Source organism: Ascaphus truei, chromosome 2 (assembly GCF_040206685.1).
Source record: "Ascaphus truei isolate aAscTru1 chromosome 2, aAscTru1.hap1, whole genome shotgun sequence".
In the NCBI taxonomy this organism is placed as follows: Eukaryota; Metazoa; Chordata; class Amphibia; order Anura; family Ascaphidae; genus Ascaphus; species Ascaphus truei.
This window is the reverse complement of record NC_134484.1, coordinates 52,986,925-53,006,854: the sequence shown is the minus strand read 5'-3', so window position 1 is coordinate 53,006,854 and position 19,930 is coordinate 52,986,925. Positions and strand designations below refer to the sequence as shown.

At 37.9% G+C, this 19,930-nt stretch overlaps 1 protein-coding gene across 6 annotated transcripts in view; it reads right to left on the bottom strand.

Moving 5' to 3' along the window:
• CSMD3 (CUB and Sushi multiple domains 3) overlaps positions 1–19,930 on the bottom strand; it is a 1,548,521-nt gene that overhangs the window by 799,872 nt on the left and 728,719 nt on the right. For 2 of the 6 annotated variants that reach the window (XM_075582415.1, XM_075582412.1), the window contains one exon: positions 6,239–6,316. The exons of the other annotated variants lie outside the window; for them this stretch is intronic. In XM_075582415.1, coding sequence (XP_075438530.1) covers positions 6,239–6,316 — 78 coding nt within the window. The remainder of the gene's footprint in view (positions 1–6,238; positions 6,317–19,930) is intronic. 6 annotated transcript variants of the gene reach the window in all.

Below are 19,930 nucleotides of genomic sequence, written 5' to 3'. Positions count from 1 at the left end.
CATCACATATTCAACTATATACTCATAGAATAGATTTCGTTTTGGAAAACGACTTTAGTTTTTTAGTATATACAGATGTAGCCACGAGTATCCGAACACTTGCCTTGGAAAACCTGGGGCAATACCCCAGTAATGCTGCAACATTTATGTGACATTTCTGCAGACAGACTAATGGCCCATCGGATTAATACAGCGGGGGTTCTTGCAGTCCCATTCAGATTGAGTGGGACTGCAGGGACCCCCGCTGTATTAATCCGATGGGCCATTAGGCTTTGGTCCCGCTGCGTCCGGCGGCGTGCGCGTGTGCCACCAGCCCCTTACCTGCAATTTGTTTGTCCCCGCTGCCTCCTCCCTCCGTGGCTCACTATGTGCTGTGATGCGTCAGCCGGCCAGTGCTACCAGAAGATGGTGTTCTGAAGCGTTGACGTGTCACGTGGTGCGCGTGTGAGCCAATGAGGAGGTATGGAGGGGAGCAGGGAAGGAGCTGCGGGAGGGAAGCTGTGTGTGTGTCGTGGGTTTTTTTTTTTTTACTTTTGGCCGGCTCGGGATGAGGGAGCAGGGAAGGAGCTGCGGGATAATTCAGCTATTAAATTGGTATATACAAGTCTGTTAACACGAATAATTCAGCTGTCTGGCACATACAGGTCTGTTATAACTACAACCTGCATAGGCTGATGCTAGATAAATACTGCTAGTGAACAGAAAAAAAGGGACAGGGGGACGGGGGGATGGGGGGATGGGGGGATGGGGGGACGGGGGGATGGACCCTCCGCTCAAACCACGCCCCCCTCCTGCTCCAGCTCCCGCTCCCTACAGACCGCAGGTAGCGGTCAATTGCCTCTCAGCGCGCCGCCTGTCTGCAGTGCTGGCGCGCTGCCTTAGGCTAGCTGCAGAAATGTCACAGATATGTTGCAGCATTACTGGGAGATTGCCCCAGATTTTCCAAGGCAAGTGTTCGAATACTCGTGGCTGCATCTGTACTGTATATTTTTGGGTGAAAACACTACAACTGTGAATTACCAAACCGCTTTTTCTGTCAGTTGTTAATTAATAATACTATATTATAAACAGAAGATGAGTTTCCGGTTACTCAGTAACAAAGTATTAAGTATTGCATATTATTTGTTTTTTGCTATATGTAGTTAATAGACTGGTTTAAAATTTTCCTCAGACAACTTAACCAAACATTGCAAGCTGTGTAAGAATGGACTTATGCCACCAACTTACATGTATACCACTGTGATGGGTAAGCACATTTAAAAAGACATTATTAGTATTAAAACATTTTTTTTTATGATTCTGCTACATTATTATCATTACAGAGACTGCTACAAAGCAGCCATATCGCAAATATTAAATGTGATTAAACAAGACTGCACCTTTTAAGGGTTCTGGGAAAATAAATCTTGATTTGCAATTTTGACAGAAACATTTCAATATTTTATTTGGTCTTCTGAAATATATATTTTTTATTATTTTTAATGTTCCACTGATACTGTATGTTTCACTAATTTATCAAAGCTGGCAGTACATTTAGTATATCCTATTTGAAATGTCATATAATTAAAAACACCATACTGTACACTGTACTGTAGCAGCATTAAGCAAATGGTAATATAATGAGCTGAAAATACAGTAGCTCTAATCCTCAGTCAAAAAAGGGCTAACATAACATTGAAGTTAGATGTTAATTTAATTTTAGTCTACAATAGTTACATTCCATCAGTCAAGAACAGGACCCTTACTAATTTCTTGTGGTCCTCAAGCCTATCCTCTCATTTTACTGCTTTACACTGGGGTCAATCTATCATTATCTCCGGATGCAAAACTGGGACATAACTGCAACAGATGTATCAAATAGAACCCCCCCCCCCCATCATTTTCAATAAGATTCCTTTTCTTAAAAAAAAAAAAAAACTAGTTTGTGTTTTTATTCAAGCTTTGCTGCCGGTAGACTTCGATAAATACACTGCACTGCATTAACTTTGAAGAGGCAAGCACGATTAGGGAGCGCTTCTGAACACACATATTGTGTACCTGCGAGTTGCTGGAATATATAAGGGTACTACCATTATTTAACTTTCATTTTTATCATAGTACTCACACAGCTTTTAAAATTATAATGCTATATTTTAACAACTGGTTGAATGGGTCAACTTTTCTCTTGACATAAAAAGCACAATCAAGTGCCACCACGAAGGCTGCAAACATTTTGCCTATTTAATTTGTAAGTCCTGTGTCAGCAGAATTGAACTCTGTTGCAGTCTCGGTTGTCATAAACTAGCTGAGATCATAGATAAATATGTTATGTTCATAGTGAAAGCTCATCATAAATCATTTCATTGTGAGGGCTAAGTTTGAGGGGATAATGCTTAACCATTACCTATTAATGTTTCCCGAATAAGACTTAGAATACAATGTATATTGAAAATACATCCAATGTAAAATTGCAAGAAAAGGCTTCAAGTTTAATAATAGAATTTCAATAAAAATATCTACCTTTTACTGTTTATATAGGGAGAGGAAGGCATTTTATTTATATTATCATCATCATCTTCTTCTACCCTTTTCAATCCACTGATGGATGAAGGCCTGCCAGATGGTATATATTTATTTACACCAGATCATCAGGAAAATGGTTGCACTCTCATATAAAGTGCCAAATAAGACAGCTTTCATGCTTGATACAAAATATGATATAGAAAAAATGAAAACCTAGGTAGCATATTATCAGCACAGGACTAAAGAAAAATGCTTAAAGATGCTTATTCACCCATAATACATGGTTACCCCACGTTTTGGTTCCAAAAGGGATCTTCAGGGATACCCTGAAAATCTTTCAGCATTTTTCTTGAGTCCAGTGCTAATAATCTGAATATATATATATATATATATATTTATATATATATATATATATATATATATATATATATATATATATATTTATATATATATATATATATATATATATGTAGAGGTATCAGTACCGTGTTAGCCGAACTTCAATAATCAAAAAATAAATAGATGATACCGTTCTGTGGCTAACGAAATGCTTTTATTTGTGCGAGCTTTCGAGATACACTGATCTCTTCTTCCGGCGATGTTACAATGAATGAAGCAAGCAAAAGCTATACTATAAACAGTGTCTATTGGAATGTTACAGTATCTGTGCTGGTCCTTCCCCCATAAAACACATCCACACCGGGGGAAGGACCAGCACAGATAACATTCCAATAGACACTGTTTATAGTATAGCTTTTGCTTGCTTCATTCATTGTAATATCGCCGGAAGAAGAGATTAGTGTATCTCGAAAGCTCGCACAAATAAAAGCATTTCGTTAGCCACAGAACGGTATCATCTATTTATTTTTTTATTTTATATATATATATATATATATATATATATATATATATACTCTGTGTATGTATATTAAGGTTATGGTGGGTAAAAAAAAAGTGACAAAAACCCTCCACAGTAAAGCATATAACAAATGGAAATATTACTGTATGATCATTTGCACGTCTTAGACAAGTCTGCAACCCCGCCTTTCACCATTATCACCAAGTGCTTCCACTGCAGCAAGGGATTCTGGGAAATGACTCTGCACTCTGCATACAGTAGAGGCAATGTTTATTCTAACATTTGCCGTAAACTAGCTGGGTTACATTCTGGGTATGTGCTGGGTATGTGCTGGGTATGTTCTGGGCTAGTTTGAGGCACGTTTAAGGTATTTCTGCATTGACTAATAGGATTAACACAGCAGGGATCCCTGGCAGTCCAATTCAGTTTGAATGGGACTGCCAGGGACCCCCGCTGTTAATCTGATAGGCCATTAATCAATGCAGAAATGCTGGGGCTAGTTTAAGGAAATTTTAAGGCATGTATTCAGAATGTACCTGGGTGTTTCCTGGGTTTTTTGGGGATTTGCCACTGGTTTTTGTTCGAATAAGAGTTGCCTCTACTGTATGTATATATATACACACACACACACTCTGTATATGTTTTTATATATATATATATATATATTCTGTATATGTTTATATATGTATATACACCTTTTGTTAGATAGAGATGAATTGATTAGTAGTGTATATGATTAGTAGTGTACAGCATGAAGGTATGTAGGTTTTGTAAACATTGGTCATTATTATGTATATAATTATCAAATTAAGAACATTTGACAATGCATTTTTTTAGCCTATAAACATGTAATTCTTCCCCAAAAAATCAGATTTTGCTTTACTTTTGCAACACAGTTGCGAACAACATAAATATCTGTGCATTTTCAGCCTGCAGTTAGCAAAGGTTAATCTCCAACAATATATCATCTTCATCCAAGTGAGCGGGTACACATTCAGTGCACATTCAGGGATACATTTTTCATGTGGTTATTAACATTTGTTTTTGAGATCAAAATGTAAAATATGTACTTTTCAAATTACGAGCAACATTTTACAATTCATGATGAGATGGGAAAATGTCACTAAACTGTTTTTTAAAGTCCTTAGATTTTCTATAATATTTTGTTAGTTGCCTGGTTTTCTTTTTGCTTGAGTACTTTTCATTCTCATTTGTCTATTTACCTCACTTCATAACTACAGTAAATGTCACACATTGAAATAGTATTGTATGCTGGTTACTGAAAAAGCTGCAATAAATGTTGACTAAAACCCATCTCTTGTAACGAGTTAGGTTTGGTGTGTTTATACAATTTGACAAATTAAAATAGTTGTATTGAAATAGAGTAGAGAGACAGTGAAAGGTGACACGACTGAGAAAAAAAAGAACAAGTGCAAATAGAAATAGAATACAGGAAATGTGAAGAGTACAGAAAGGTCAGACAAATAAGATCCCACTGTGTAGTGGAAAACCTTCAGAAACAATAATGACAGGAGGCAACCGGGTCAATAAATCAATTCAAAGAAAAGTATGCTTTAACAAATTGCACCATTTCATGTTCATGGCTGTGACAAATGTATAACTAATGTATTAGTTACGTTTCTTATGTCTGGTGAGAATTATTATTCATAGAAATGTATGGTTTAGTAAAAAATTGTTTAGGGGGTCATTCTGTATACTATGAAGTGGCCTTTCGGGCCATTTTTGGATGAAAATACCCATTTACGTCAATGATGGTATTCGGCTCAAAATAATCCAAATTGGTGATTCTGAGTATATAGAATGACCCCCTTAAGATGAACATATCTCACTGCTCCAGTACTTTATGGATACATAGACCCCAATATATATTAAACCAAACAAGAAACCTAAATTAACAATAGATACAAAATATATATTACCCAGAAATAGCCAAATTGTGTCCTTTCTATTGATCTCTCCTCAGATGACTCTGGTTTATACTAATTAAGGAACAAAGTAGGCTGACACAATTGTTCGTCTGTTATCCTACTCTTATTATTATAAAAGTTTCCGTTTATGAGGTATTTACCCATAAGTAAGAAGACTCTTGTAATCTATTTGCAGAAAATGGAGCTCTATCCCATCTAAACACTGAAATCTGCAAGAGGGGAGTTCTTGAAGTGGCAGAAGCAGTATAAACCACCTACTGTATCTGATGAGTTCAGGAGGTTAGTCCACTGTGTTATAAAAATATAGAAGAACGCTAGGGTACAGGAGTAAAGCTAAAATGAACCACCAAATAGCAGAAGTCAGAGCTGGATCTAAATTAGACCCTAAGCATACTGTATGTCCTTTTGGATATATAACCACTTTTTAACACTGACCTATGTGTGCATGTGTGTTTTGTCTCCCAAATTGATGATTATACCAAAACCAAAAGGGCAAAATGCCCCCTACTCGTTTTAGGAGGTTTCAAAAAAGAATCCTAGGTAGGGTTATAAAAATGCCATCTAAATATGTAATTTACATTTAATGTTTTTTTATCTAAAAAAAAATGACAGGCACATTGTAAATTACACATCTGAATATTACTAAAATCCAAAAAAACTGATGTCTATATAAATATAAACATCATGTTTTCTACTGTATATTTTACCTGATATGAAAAGTACATCAATTCTGTATTCTAACTTTTTCAGTGATAGACTGATTTGACTGTTTCAACAGTTCATCATAGTTAATACTGTGACATGCAGACTAATAAATAATTGATCATCTAAATAGTGATATAATTAATTTCACATATTAAGAACAAAACACAGAGAGCACATAGGTCACTGCAGCACCAGAAAAAGTAACAAAAATGGGTACACTCACAGATAGAAAACTTGCTGCTGAGGTCTTTCCCTGGAAACAATTTAAATCCTCTAGATTTAAAATCTATGGACTTTTTCACTAGTTAAGAAAACAAACAAAGAACAGGTATAAGGTAAAACAGTCTAAACGCTGTATCATTGAATATAAATGTTGTTTGTCATCAGCATGAGGTTTACATTAATGAATGAAATTACTTTTATAGGCTTTGCTGTCAGGGCACAAGCATTGGTAAATGGTACAGTAGCATACAGTACGTGCATGAACAGGGCTAAAATCACTTTCAACAAGTATTGTCAAGACAACTGTGGGTGGTCGTCTCCACAACTGCTTTTGCTTTGACAGTTCCAGTTCAACTATTACAGTATACAGGATCTGTGCTTGCTGAGGCAGTTTAACTGCTGTGGAGATCTTTTGATCTTTCATGTGAGCCATCCATCAACTCATTTTTGGTGAGCTACCCTCTTTCACATGAAGTAGTGTCAGTGTGTACAGTTCATGCAGTCAAACCTGTCTTACAGATATTCTGAAGACCAATTTGACAATGTGAAAAAGCCTAACACAATACTATAATGTGACACAGATGAAGCAAGGTTTATTTTAGGTAGTGTTAATGCAGAGTTTCCATAATATTGAAAAGCCTTGATAACACATGTAGCTATGTATCCCCTTAGCTACTAATCTGCCCTGCCTAACACATAAGCCCTGATACCAGTGCAGGCAGTATTAGGGTTAAAGCTATGCCCTGCTGTAGTAAGCAGCTTCCTTGAGTGACAGGGGGTATCCTGAGGCCTTGGTGCTGCCCACTCAGGGCTGAGACCTGAAGCCCCACCCCTGGTAACAGTGGGGGAGTGGCAGTTGGGAATTGACAGTTGGGAGTTGTCAGTCAGTTCTACCTCTCCTGCAGGGGAGTGGGAGCTGTTACCCCTTACTCCACCAGGGAGTAGGTGAGCAAAGGATAGACCTTCAGGCCTCAAGCCCTGATTGTTGAGTCCAGACACCAGAGGAAATGCATTGTTGATGTGTATGGCTGTATTCAATAAAGACCAGTTGCTGCTTTTATACTCCTGCCTGTGACTGCAGTTTATCCGGGGGAGCTGGGGCCTGCTGGGAATGTCAGGCGCTGCACTCAGAAAGAGCTGAGAATATCCTGAAAGCCTGTCCTGTCTTCCCCACTACCATCAGCGGAAACTCAGCAATCCTGTAAGCCTCACAGGGACAGCACAGCGAGAGTACGGGTAACAGTGACATCTCCCAGAGGGTGGGGGAAAACCTGTTACATACAGAATACCACAAAATATCCCACAATAAACCCCCTTGCTACATCTGTATCAGCACAGCCCAAAGACAGCACAACTACAGTTAAAAGAAACATACTGCAAACATAAGACAAAAACATGAATGAAATGAGAGTTGAACAATCTTTATTTATCTTCTAACTGATGCTACATACCACAACATTTTCAAACTACATTACTACATTGTGTTTTATTTGAGAGATCATAGAGCTGCATCATTTTTATAAGTATTTTAGAATGTAATAATCTTATAGTTCTAATTTATATATATATAATAATTCATCATTTACATCAATGAAAATAATGTGTGTTAAGTTTTTACTTACAAAAAGAAATAAGGGTAAATCATTATATCAAATGTATAAATGCCATTGATAAAACGAGGCCTAACAATAACCTATTTAATGAGTGGTTAATAGGAGGTAATTGCAAAGCATGACAATTAGAGCTGTGTAAAAAGTTTCATGGAAACATACTGAATAGATTTTAAAGTCTCCACTAAAGGAATTTGGTTTCCCCTTATTTGGATAGATGTCAGTGCTTTTAAAGTTTTACCTGTTCCACCAAAACAATTTATTACTGGTTTTTTTTTTTGTTTTTTTATCACTGATACATGGTCACTTAAAAAACAAAAAAAACAAATACTGAATATTTTAGACACAAAAAAAAAAAAAGAGGGAAGGGTATTCGAATGCTTATGGGGAAAAAACACATGATTGAAAATTAAACTATTGGAATCTGGAAATGTTGCCAAAAGCTTTTTTTCACAGACTACTTACTTATTAATCCATGCAGAAAATATGTTGCACAAAATGTTCAAAATCTTGGAACAAAGTGAAACCATTAATATTCACCCAACTATGTCCAAAGATAATGTGATCCATTCATCTGAGAGAAAAAAACCTCTGCATCTGCTTTTTGCCACTATCTAGACTGCGAAACATTTGAGGAGTAAAAATGTGTTCAGAAAAATATGAAGACAGAGGCAAAAAAATAAATGCTGCATATCTCCTTAGAACACATGTTAAGGCAGAGGTTCTCAACCCCAGTCCTCAAGGCTCCTCCCTCCTTCCCCCCCCCAACAGGTCAGGTTTTAAGGATATCCCTGCGTCAGCACAGGTGGCTCAATCAGTGGCTCAGTCTTTTGAGTGAGCCACTGATTGAGCCACCTGAGCTGAAGCAGGGATATCCTGAACATTTGACTTGTTGAAGGGGTCCTGAGGACTGGAGTTGAGAACCGGTGTGTTAAAGCATTAACGTGCACCAGGAGCAGCATGCTAATGTACACCAAATCCGTGCAAAGCAGCAGATGTAATATCCGTTATGCAGCAGCTGTACAGTAACATGCGCTGTGTTCATACTGGCTAACATATGAAGATTTATTTTTTTCAGGAAGATTTGGTAGGACCATGCAAGAGCCCTCTTCAACTTGCATTGGATGAAAAAAAATTTGTTAGGAAGAAAGTAGAAAAATGCTGCATGTGTTAGTGAATTACAGTCAATTGGGTACAACTTTGGCATCCTATTAGTCTATGTATTATTTGATCATTAATACCAAACACAGAAATAAATATAAAGTATAAGTGGGTACAAAACAGAAATACAACCAGTCACATCGCACATAGTAGATTCATCACAATTACCACTGACACGCCATTATTGGGCTTTATTGAGACAAAATGTATAGAGACAGTAGCATGAATAATTCTAATTACTGCAGATACACCATGATTTTATCAGTTTACTGTTGAATTTAAATACTGTATGTAGAAAAGTTGGACATTTCTCTAGATGTCTCTATAAAACTGTACAGTAGGTTGCTTTCCCACCAGGGATATGGTAACTTTGATCAGTTATTGTCTGCTTCATCAACAAAACACTGGTACAAAGTACAAAACACTGGTAATTTTGGGGAGACAACATTTTCTCTCTTTTGCATGTGCAAGTAATTATTTTACTCACTGATGTAAAACAGACATATTAAACCCTTACTCAATAAAATGTAAAATTGTGAAAGCATCGCCATCACAGAGCCCTTTTATTAGTATAATAAAACAATGATAATGTATAGTGAACATTTATATAAACTTCTATTTAAATGAATGGATGTTAATACTACACATTACTCAGTGGGTGTTGGCCATATTTAATAGAAAGTACAGTATATACACAGGACAGCGTGAAGCTGTACATTTACATTTTAGGAAACATTATTGTATGTTTAGTATAAGTACTTTATTTTTATTTTTTTATAAATGGCTTGATAACCCTTACCACATAATGCTGAGCATGAATAGCAATGAACAGCAATAGATACTGATGAGCTATAGTGCAGTAACAACTACAGTGTGGTTAACGAATAAGCTTTGTACACCATGTTTTTTTTTTTTTACAGATGCAGCGGCCGTTATTTTAAGGCATCACATAGCCGTTTTCGTGTGCGCTGCTGTACTCCACGCGGCATGAATGCCGCCAATCGCCCCAGGCACACACGTTTATCACGGTTGCTTTGTTTGAATTTTATGGATTGTGTGCAATTATATGCAATGAAATTAATGAATTGTAATGTGTATAATACTGTGCTACTGTGTCAATTTAAGGTGTTTAAAAACCAGAACACTAAAATGCCATTTTATGCACTCCCGTCTTAAGGCGGTACGGTTGGAAGTAATCCCTTTCCATAACATGGGTATTCCGAGGTATAAACCACATGATTTCGTAAAATTATGGCCGCTGCATTTATATGTAGGATGAACTCTCAAGTAAAAATGAACATAAATACACAAATATGCAAGTCAGAGTATAGCACGGGCATCGATTCTCCAGAAATATGATGACTTCCACGTCAACGAATGATTTAATGTCATTGAAATTTGCATCATTTCCGTGAACATATTTGTTAAAGAGTTAAAGAGTATGAGCACCTAGAATTTAAAGAATGTATTATCATTTAGAAAACTTTAACTGAAGACCTAGACAAAAGTTAGAAATGAATGTGAAACTCACATTGATAAGATTAGAAAATGCTATGCAATGAAAGCTCTAATTCAGCAAAGTGCTTAGGTGAAGGAGACCAAAGACAAAAAAGTTCTAGCTTGCCAGAGCTCTTACTCAGCAAAAAAACAAATGAATTAAAATGACTGCCCTACTGCTTAGTAAAAGGACATGGTCTGATAAATCTAGTGTTCTACAAGGTCAACACTGTGTAAAGTACATTTGTAATCAGTGATACACCATGAATCTGATAATTGACTGCCTTATTAGATGGGTTTTCATTTTTATATAATGTGTTTTTATGCTGTATGTTGAGAAGTTACAGTATATACAAAAGTTACAACAAGAGAATTCAAGGGATGGGACCAGTAGTTAAGAGGTTAATCCCAGGGATGGTGGGCAGGAAGCTTTATGAGGCTAGGGAAGGGAAGTTTTGGAAGGTGTGGGAAGGGAGAGGCCTCAATGAAGGGGGTTGGGATCATGGAAGGTTTATAAGAGGAAGCATGGTGGATTCAATGCATGTTACTATTTTATGTTTCTTCCAATTATGCGGTTTGTTTAAACACAATGTTAAATTATATAATAATAACATTAATTTAAACATAATTTATTAACATTTTAATACTGTGTGTAATGCATATTTATATAAATACTATTATGTACAAATAAATAATGTGGGTTTATAAAAGAAATGTGACATTCACTATGTTCATTATGCTGGTAGTTTTTTTATGTATTCTATTTGTCACAGCTGTGGTTTGGGGTATGTTGAGGCTCATACAGTACTTAAGTCAGTTTGAGGGCTTGGCTTAAAAATACAAGGTTGAAGGACGTTGACTCATCCTGCACAAAAGGCTTCCTCCTTTTTGAATGGCCTCTGGGCCCCCCTTTTTTTGATAGGTCCACTTGACTGGCTAGGCTAGTGGAAGTTCCTGTGGTTGAAGGGGTGTCAGTGCCCAGGAGCTTGGTCAGTCACAGCCTAGCAAGCCAGGCCATATTTGTTCTAACAGCTTAATATTAGCGATTGGCCTCTTAAAAGGTGTAGTCTTTTTTTCCCCAAATTAGAGTAGCATCTTTATTGTGTCTTGGTTTTTTAAGGAGACGTCTGGGAGGGTTAGTATAACTGGCAGCTTCTTCAGTGGGTACAAAGTCATGTGAATTATGTGATTGGAAGTCATAATTATGATAATAAATATGGTCAATACTGTATTACTTTATTTAACACTTTCATCAGAACATTTCTAAATTCCAGCAAAAGATTTTACAACTTTTTGCCTAAAATGTTTGAGTAAACTTTTGGTGAATTGTTGTACTTTTTGAAAAAATTGATATATAATTAGTTTTGCTATATATCCTTAAACTTCAGATTTTCTTATACAGTACATGTGTGTATGTATTTATAACTTTACAACAGACGAGGCTGGTACAGGGGTTCATTGCATATTGATGAAATAAACAATACAAAATAAAGCAAATTGGACTCCGTACAAAAATAGTTGCACCTGGATTGAAAACTGATTGAAGGATTGACAGTGTTGTCACAAATGGGACTTTTTCAGGTTTGGCTAAAGTTTTAACTGGAGTTCCTCAAGAATCGGTACTGGGACCCCTTCTTTTCAACTTGTTTATTAATGACTTTGAGGTTGGAATAGAGAGCAAAGTCTCCATCTTTGCTGATAACATTACATTGTGTAAGCTAATAAATTTAGAACAGGATGTAATTTCTCTTCAGAAAGACTTGGGTAGACTGAAAAATTGGGCAGGTAAGTGGCAGATTAGGTTTAATACAGATAAATGCAAGGTTATGTATTTAGGAATCAAGAATAAACAGACAGTTTACAAATTATTGGGGTAAAATTAGGTCAATCCTTGATGGAGAAGGATTTAGAAGTGCTTGTAGACAGCAGGCTTCGCAGCAGTGCCCATCATCAATATATATACAGCTAAACCCCGTTATAACGCGGGTCTCGGGGTCCACCCCGAGACCACCGCGTTACTAACGGGGTCGCGAGAAAAAAAAATGGCCGCCGCGCTTTAGCGCATATTCATCCCGCGGGACAGGAGATGGGAGCGGGCATGTCCCTCCGCTCCCCGCTTCCCCCTGTCACCGCGGGACAGGCCGCGGGGCAGGAGATGGGAGCGGGGATGTCCCTCCTGTCCCCGCTTCCCCCTGTCACCGCGGGACAGGCCGCGGGGCAGGAGATGGGAGCGGAGATGTCCCTCAGGTCGCCGCTTACCTCAGATCCCGCTGCCTGCATGGAGGTGGTAGCGGGGGGTCCCTGGGGCTGTCCCTGGCGCTCCCGCTGCCTGCGCGGGAGGAGGGGGAGGAGCGGGTGGTGGTGCTGGTCGCGGCCTTTCCTCTGCTCCGACCCCACCCCCCGTCTGTGTAGAGTGAGAGAGTTTGTGTGTGTATGTATATATGGGAGAGAAAGTGTGTGTGTGTATATGGGTGTGTGTATGTGGGTGTGAGTGTGTGTAAGTGTCTGTGAGTGTGTGTAAGTGTCTGAGTGTGTATGTAAGTGTGTGTAAGTGTGTGTAAGTGTGTGTGAGTGTCTGTGAGTGTCTAAGTGTGTCTAAGTGTGTCTAAGTGTGTGTAAGTGTGTGTGAGTGTGCGTGAGTGTGCGTGAGTGTGCGTAAGTGTGCGTGGGTGTGTGTGAGTGTGTGTGAGTGTGCGTGAGTGTGCGTAAGTGTGTGTGAGTGTCTGTGAGTGTCTGTAAGTGTGTGTGAGTGTGTGTGCAGTGTGTCAGTGTGTGCAGTGTGAGCAATGAGGAGTGTGTGTGCAGTGTACAGTGTGTGTGCAGTGTGTCAGTGTGTGCAGTGTGAGCAATGAGCAGTGTGTGTGCAGTGTGTCAGTGTGTGCAGTGTGAGCAATGAGCAGTGTGTGTGCAGTGTGCAGTGTGTGTGCAGTGTGTCCAATGAGCAGTGTGTGTGCAGTGTGTGTGCAGTGTCAGTGTGTGCAGTGTGAGCAATGAGCAGTGTGTGTGCAGTGTGCAGTGTCAGTGTGTGCAGTGTGAGCAATGAGCAGTGTGTGTGCAGTGTGCAGTGTGTGTGCAGTGTGAGCAATGAGCAGTGTGTGTGCAGTGTGCAGTGTGTGTGCAGTGTGTCAGTGTGAGCAATGAGCAGTGTGTGTGCAGTGTGCAGTGTGTGTGCAGTGTGTCAGTGTGTGCAGTGTGAGCAATGAGCAGTGTGTGTGCAGTGTGCAGTGTGTGTGCAGTGTGTCAGTGTGTGCAGTGTGAGCAATGAGCAGTGTGTGTGCAGTGTGTGTGCAGTGTCAGTGTGTGCAGTGTGCAGTGTGTGTGCAGTGTGTGTGAAGTGTGTGTGCAGTGTGTCAGTGTGTGCAGTGTGAGCAATGAGCAGTGTGTGTGCAGTGTGCAGTGTGCAGTGTGTGTGCAGTGTGCAGTGTGTGTGCAGTGTGTCAGTGTGAGCAATGAGCAGTGTGTGTGCAGTGTGCAGTGTGTGTGCAGTGTGGCAGTGTGAGCAATGAGCAGTGTGTGTGCAGTGAGTGTGTGCAGTGTGTGCAGTGTGCAAAAAAAAAATGAAAAAAAAAAAATTAATTTTTTTTTTTTTTTTTTTTTTAAACGGGAGCCACGGGAAAACCGCGTTATAACCGAATCGCGGTATAACGAGGCGCGTTATAACGGGGTTTAGCTGTATATATATATAACCCTGTAAATACAAATATAGGATAAGCATGTCATCTAAATTTAACATAGGTTCTATGGACCTACTATATATCTTTTTTTAACTTCATCTACTATGTAACTATGTATAAAACATAATTTTATTCAACAGAGGAATTGCCTGGACATTTGAGTCCTGGCAACTGGCATTCTACACACTGCATTGTCCAAGTGGCAGGTTTTCTTTAATGGTACTCACATTCTTAATGTCCATCACTCTTTCTGAAATACTGTACATGCTTTTCCTTTGTCTCTGTTAGTAATTATTTTGGGAACCTTTTAAATGAGGCTTCACTATTCTTTGTCTACATATATTCCTTGGCCAGTTTCTCTCACATAGTTTACCCATCTCTTGCTTTTTTCTCATCCTCCCATTTGTTCTGTCATTGACACTTTTATTGTTGGTGCATTCTGTATTTTTGAATAATTATTCTGTCACCAGACATCCTTTGCTCTTTCTTTTTTTTAAATCCAAATTAAATACTATCCAAAACCCCAAGAAGACTCATCCTTGTATTCTTTTTTGGGGTTGCCATTAAAAAAAAAAAAAATGTTCAAGATTTAAGATAAAACCCCACTAAGTTCTAAAGAGTTTGCCTAAATTGAAGAAAAAAAAATGTTTCCCATAATTTCTTCAAATTCACAAACCAATCAAGCTTTCGCAAAACAAAAATACTTTTTAGAACTAAAATACATACAGTAACATCTTTAGAAGAAAAAAGCAAAGCACCAGTGAAAGTGCCGATCTTTAATGACTAAATAACAGCTCTTAATGGGATAGATCCTCAAAAGGTCGCTCATTTTGTAGGTGACGCTATCTCATTTTAACCTATACATATTCGTAACACATGTCCCAAAGGATGCTTAATGCTGTGTTGTTCAGCCATTTTCCTTAAAAATAGGCGTACCTTACATTTTAATGGACCTTAGGATTCTTCATATGCAAATTTTATGGTAATGAGTAATTTACCTACCAACGTAGATCCTCAGACCTCCGTTACTGTTATGGTTATACTACAGTAATAACATAACCATATTTAGCTCGTGCTGAAAGCTGCCCTTACTCACTTTTGTTTGTTTTTTTTGGTATAAAGTATGAGTTTACCAGAATGAATCTACATGTGAGAAACTTATTTTTTAGGAGACACAAGTAACCAAAATAATATTTAATTACACAAAGTTTAAGCACCATGTGTAAAAAAGAAAATACAGTTTTTTAACATTCTGTGTATAATATTCTAAATAACATAGTATCATAATGTTTACTAATAACATTTCTTCCCAATGCGCATGTGAAGTGTATTTTTTTTAGGATACCGTAATCCCCAGGTAATCCAGGTAACGTAAAGGACTTCACTTTTGCATATCATTAGCCTTTAGGATACCCATTTAAAAGGAGGAAAATACGGTAAGATCTGTTACCTTATTATGTAAGGTAACACTATTTGCCATTTTTTAGTGCACTTCTGTGGCTCTACCCCAATGTTTGTTCATGTGGTCTATATTTACTACATGGCCCCTTAATCTCAGTTGCAGATCAGTTATTATATGTAGTACAACAAATACAACCAGGGAGAATGGAACACATGGTATATTCCTGTATAAAGTAGTCATTAGCTTTTGTTTATTTTGTTCATATAGTTAATATTTACTATCTATCTGTTCTCTGGCTTCTTTCTTCTCTCAGGTTTTGGAAGATGTTGGTTGCACCAATAACCCCAGAGATGGATGGAGGAGGGAGAGGAAATATTTTCTGAATGGTGGAGTCAAAGACAGTTTTAAACAAACAAGAACAAACCGTGTCAGCCTTTAGCTTATCATACAAAAAAAGGGGCAGCAACTCAAGATGGCCAAGCAACAATACAAAAAGTTACAATGGTAATGAACAATTAAAAGTAAAGCAAATACATGTTCTGTACACATAAAACATGAGGAAAGTTAGAGTATCACAGGCTACAGACTTATTATTTACCTATATACCTATGGAAAAACATGTGTTAAGTAAGAATCTTAGGTTTGTGAGACATACACCAAAATGTTTGTTTGCAATAAAATATTTTATCTACTGTACGATTCTAAATAATTATGTAGATTTCAAACTATTAAACAATAAACAGTTTGTGGAGAGGACAAAGTCCCACATACCGGTGATACAGTGGCTCACTGTGAGATTTTTTTTGTTGCAGTATTAAACCATAAACAACTATTTTACTTTATAGTTTAGGTGGGCTCTGCTTTTGACTGAATCATAGTGCCAGTTTCAAGTACTATTGAAAATAGTGTTTACCACTTGCATTAATTGTTTAATATGCTAATTCTGTTATTAAAAAAAATGCCTCATTAATACACAAAAATACACACATTGGTTTTATCAAATGCCTTCAATTATGATTTTCTTCTCTCTAAGATCCCTTGCTAATTTAACATATAATTATTAAATATGTATGGCCACAAGTAGGGTAACCAATACTTAATGCAGACTTCTTTCCCCTATGGGTTATTTTGAGGCTGAGGTGGAGGTCACAGTGGAAACAAACAGGAATCAAGGGAGAATCTGACATGGGACCATTAGAGGTCCTGTTGCCCACATGGGCAAATCAATCCCGGGCACTGCCAGTGTCCACAAGTGCAAACCAAATGGGAGGATTTTCATGGTGAATTTGATGACAGCAATCCCAAACCAATGGGAATAATATCCATGGACTGACCAGTCCACTAATAGCCATGCACCCTCTCTGGAAACCCTCTGTGAAAGGCATCCCCAATATAAAAAAAATCCTGTAGTTCTGGGGAACGTTAGCCATATCCTTAACTGTGAGTTCTATGGAGTGTGTGCTGCCTTCAACTTTTTCTTGTTAGTCTGGCTATATCTCCATGATTGATTCCAAGGGCCTGATTTACCAATGGGCACTAGCATTTTAAATCAACCTACTTTGTTAGCATGCATGTTAAATTGCACTGTTTTCACTAAAGCAAATATGGCAACATTGCGGTAACCACACTATACTCCTGTTAAAACATTGGCATTATTTTTAACTCTTGTTATGTAATTTTGAATCAAAATGTGTGAATTAAGGTCTCAATCATATCCATTCCAGATTCACTAAGCCAATGTAAAGTAAAATACAAATGTATGTTTTATTAAATGCAACACATACTCAGGGGAAAGGGACAGGGGGTCAATGGATAATACAAACTAAAATGAATTGTAATACACAGAGAACATAACTGAACATTCTGCCCGTTATTGGTTTTATACATTTCAAGAGTAGTACAGATGATGCCAAACTTATGTTCCCTATGGCCGTGGAGTGCAAGGGGAATCCCACTGCAGCAATCATGGAGAAAACCAGCTACAAAGAGCCCGATTCAGTAACATGCACACAATAAAGCTGTACACTGCTGTCTCTTTTCTCTGAAAATGCGCATTGTTCTGCGGCTCCAGGGTACGTGTGTCTGACTTAATCCCAGAGGCAACAATGGGTGTTAGCATTTTTAATGTGGCGTTTGTGGATAAGAGAGAGTTAGGTGACTGAGCACATAATGAATATTATATTTATATACCATATATACATATATACTGCTATTCTTTATTATTGTGTGGATTGCCATAACTCAATATTGGTTATTTCTAGTTACAAAAGAGCTTACACTCTAATTAGTGTTCTAACATTTTCAGAGGGCCCCTCGCATCTGCAGCAATATATTGCAGTAAAACAATGGAGAGAACAGTGGAGCAGAGCTGGGAGGCCATTAAAAAGCAAAGTCAAGAAGGGTAATGTATTTTGGTTAGAGTAGAAATTGAGGAGATAAAAATACATTATTTTGGAACAGGAAAAAAATGTTTTGATCGAGGGAAAGTAAGAATAAACTCTAATTAGCTATTGAAACTATAATATTGATTAGGTGGTGTTGCATGACTAATTTGATGCAAATCACATACAGTAATAATGAATAGTGTATACGTTTGATTGTTTTAATATCATGCTTTTTTCATCCTGCTGTTTCCCTGTTTGTGAGAGGCAGAATAAATTCAAAACTGAGACAAAACCTACTTGGATTTTTTTAAAATTATTGACCATTCAGAATCATTACATTAGACTGACTCCATCTGATTCCTTATACAAACCCCTAGAGGTCTGTGTGTCAACATCCAGATTAACAATTGATTGATTATTGCTAATAATAGACAAGAGTATCCATTTACGATCGTGTGAACCTATGTTAGTATGCATGTTAATTAAACCATATTCACTAAAGTAAATTACATTGCATTAATGTGCAAATAAGGGCCTGAATCATATCCATCCCAGATTCACTAAGTGGTGCAATCATTAGCACTTGGAAATAGCCCTATTCAATTATCAATTTACATAGATGGTAATGGATAAAATGTAGGTAGGTGTGGAGGGGAATAATTAAAACTAAGACTATCGGAGATACTCAATGTGATTGTGTTGCCTATATTAGACACAAGTTAGCTACAATACGCATGCAGTATACGCAGAACAAAAAATATTTATGCTAACCATATTTTGATGATGTCTTGCAGAATTTCTGCCGACAATTAGCTTAGAGAATAATACAAAATCAAATAAGGTAAAATAATGCCCATAACCGTTTTGGTTACCATAGTGTTATTTTAGGAGTGGCTCAGTTAGTGAAGGGGAGAACAAAGACACTGAGGCCGATTCACTAAGCTCTGTTAAGTGGCTTTAAGAGCGCAAAGTACCCTTTAAGCCCGAAAAAGCTGCATTGCGATTCACTAAGCAGTGATAATGGTGCTTTATCGGTCTTAAAAGGTATTTGTTTTGCCCTCGGCGCAAAATGCGCATGATCAGCCTATTGCGTTGATTTTTGCCAGTACTACCGATTCACTAAGCAGCGCTAAGTGAATCGGCCTTAAAAAACGCGCCAAACATACGCGCCAGCAAAAGGCAGGCGCAAAAGAAGCTGGACTTAGAAAAAATTTAATTGTTTACCTTTTTGCTGGCACACCATCCATACAACAGGCCCACGGGGTGTCCGGGAGTCCCCGCAGGGGTCACCGGGGGTGTCCGCGGCCGCCCAGAGGCGTCCGGGGGTCCCCGCAGCCGTCCGGGGCTGTCCGGGGGTCCCCGCGGGCCTCCGGTACCAATGGTGTGCCCCCAAAAATTAAACAAGACTGTAAAAAAATACCCCCGCCCCCTAACACATACAGTACATTAATGTGCAAAATTACTATTATCCACATATGGATAATAATGCTTTTGCCCATTAAATATACATTAATACAATACATACATTAAATACATGTTGTACTCACCCTTGTCTGGCACCCACGATGAAGGCCAGCCGCATCTTCCTCCTCATCCATACACTGGGGTGCTGAAAAATATACAAAATAAGAACAAGTGCCAAACTAATGTCCCCTAGCCAATTAATGACCTTAGCGGTTATTAACCGCTACAGTCATTAAGGGGTTAGGCCACCCTGACCCGATACCCACCCTTCACCCATTTATTTGTACAGTGGCTTCATCATGTGTGTATATATATATATTTTACATATATATATATATATATATATATATATATATTATAATATATATATATACTGTATATGCATGATCAAACAATATACAAATAAATACAGTACATGGCCAAATACAAATTTATCCAAATATCAAACATCACCAAGCTCAATCAATATCTAATAAATCAAAATACAAACACTCAATTTGA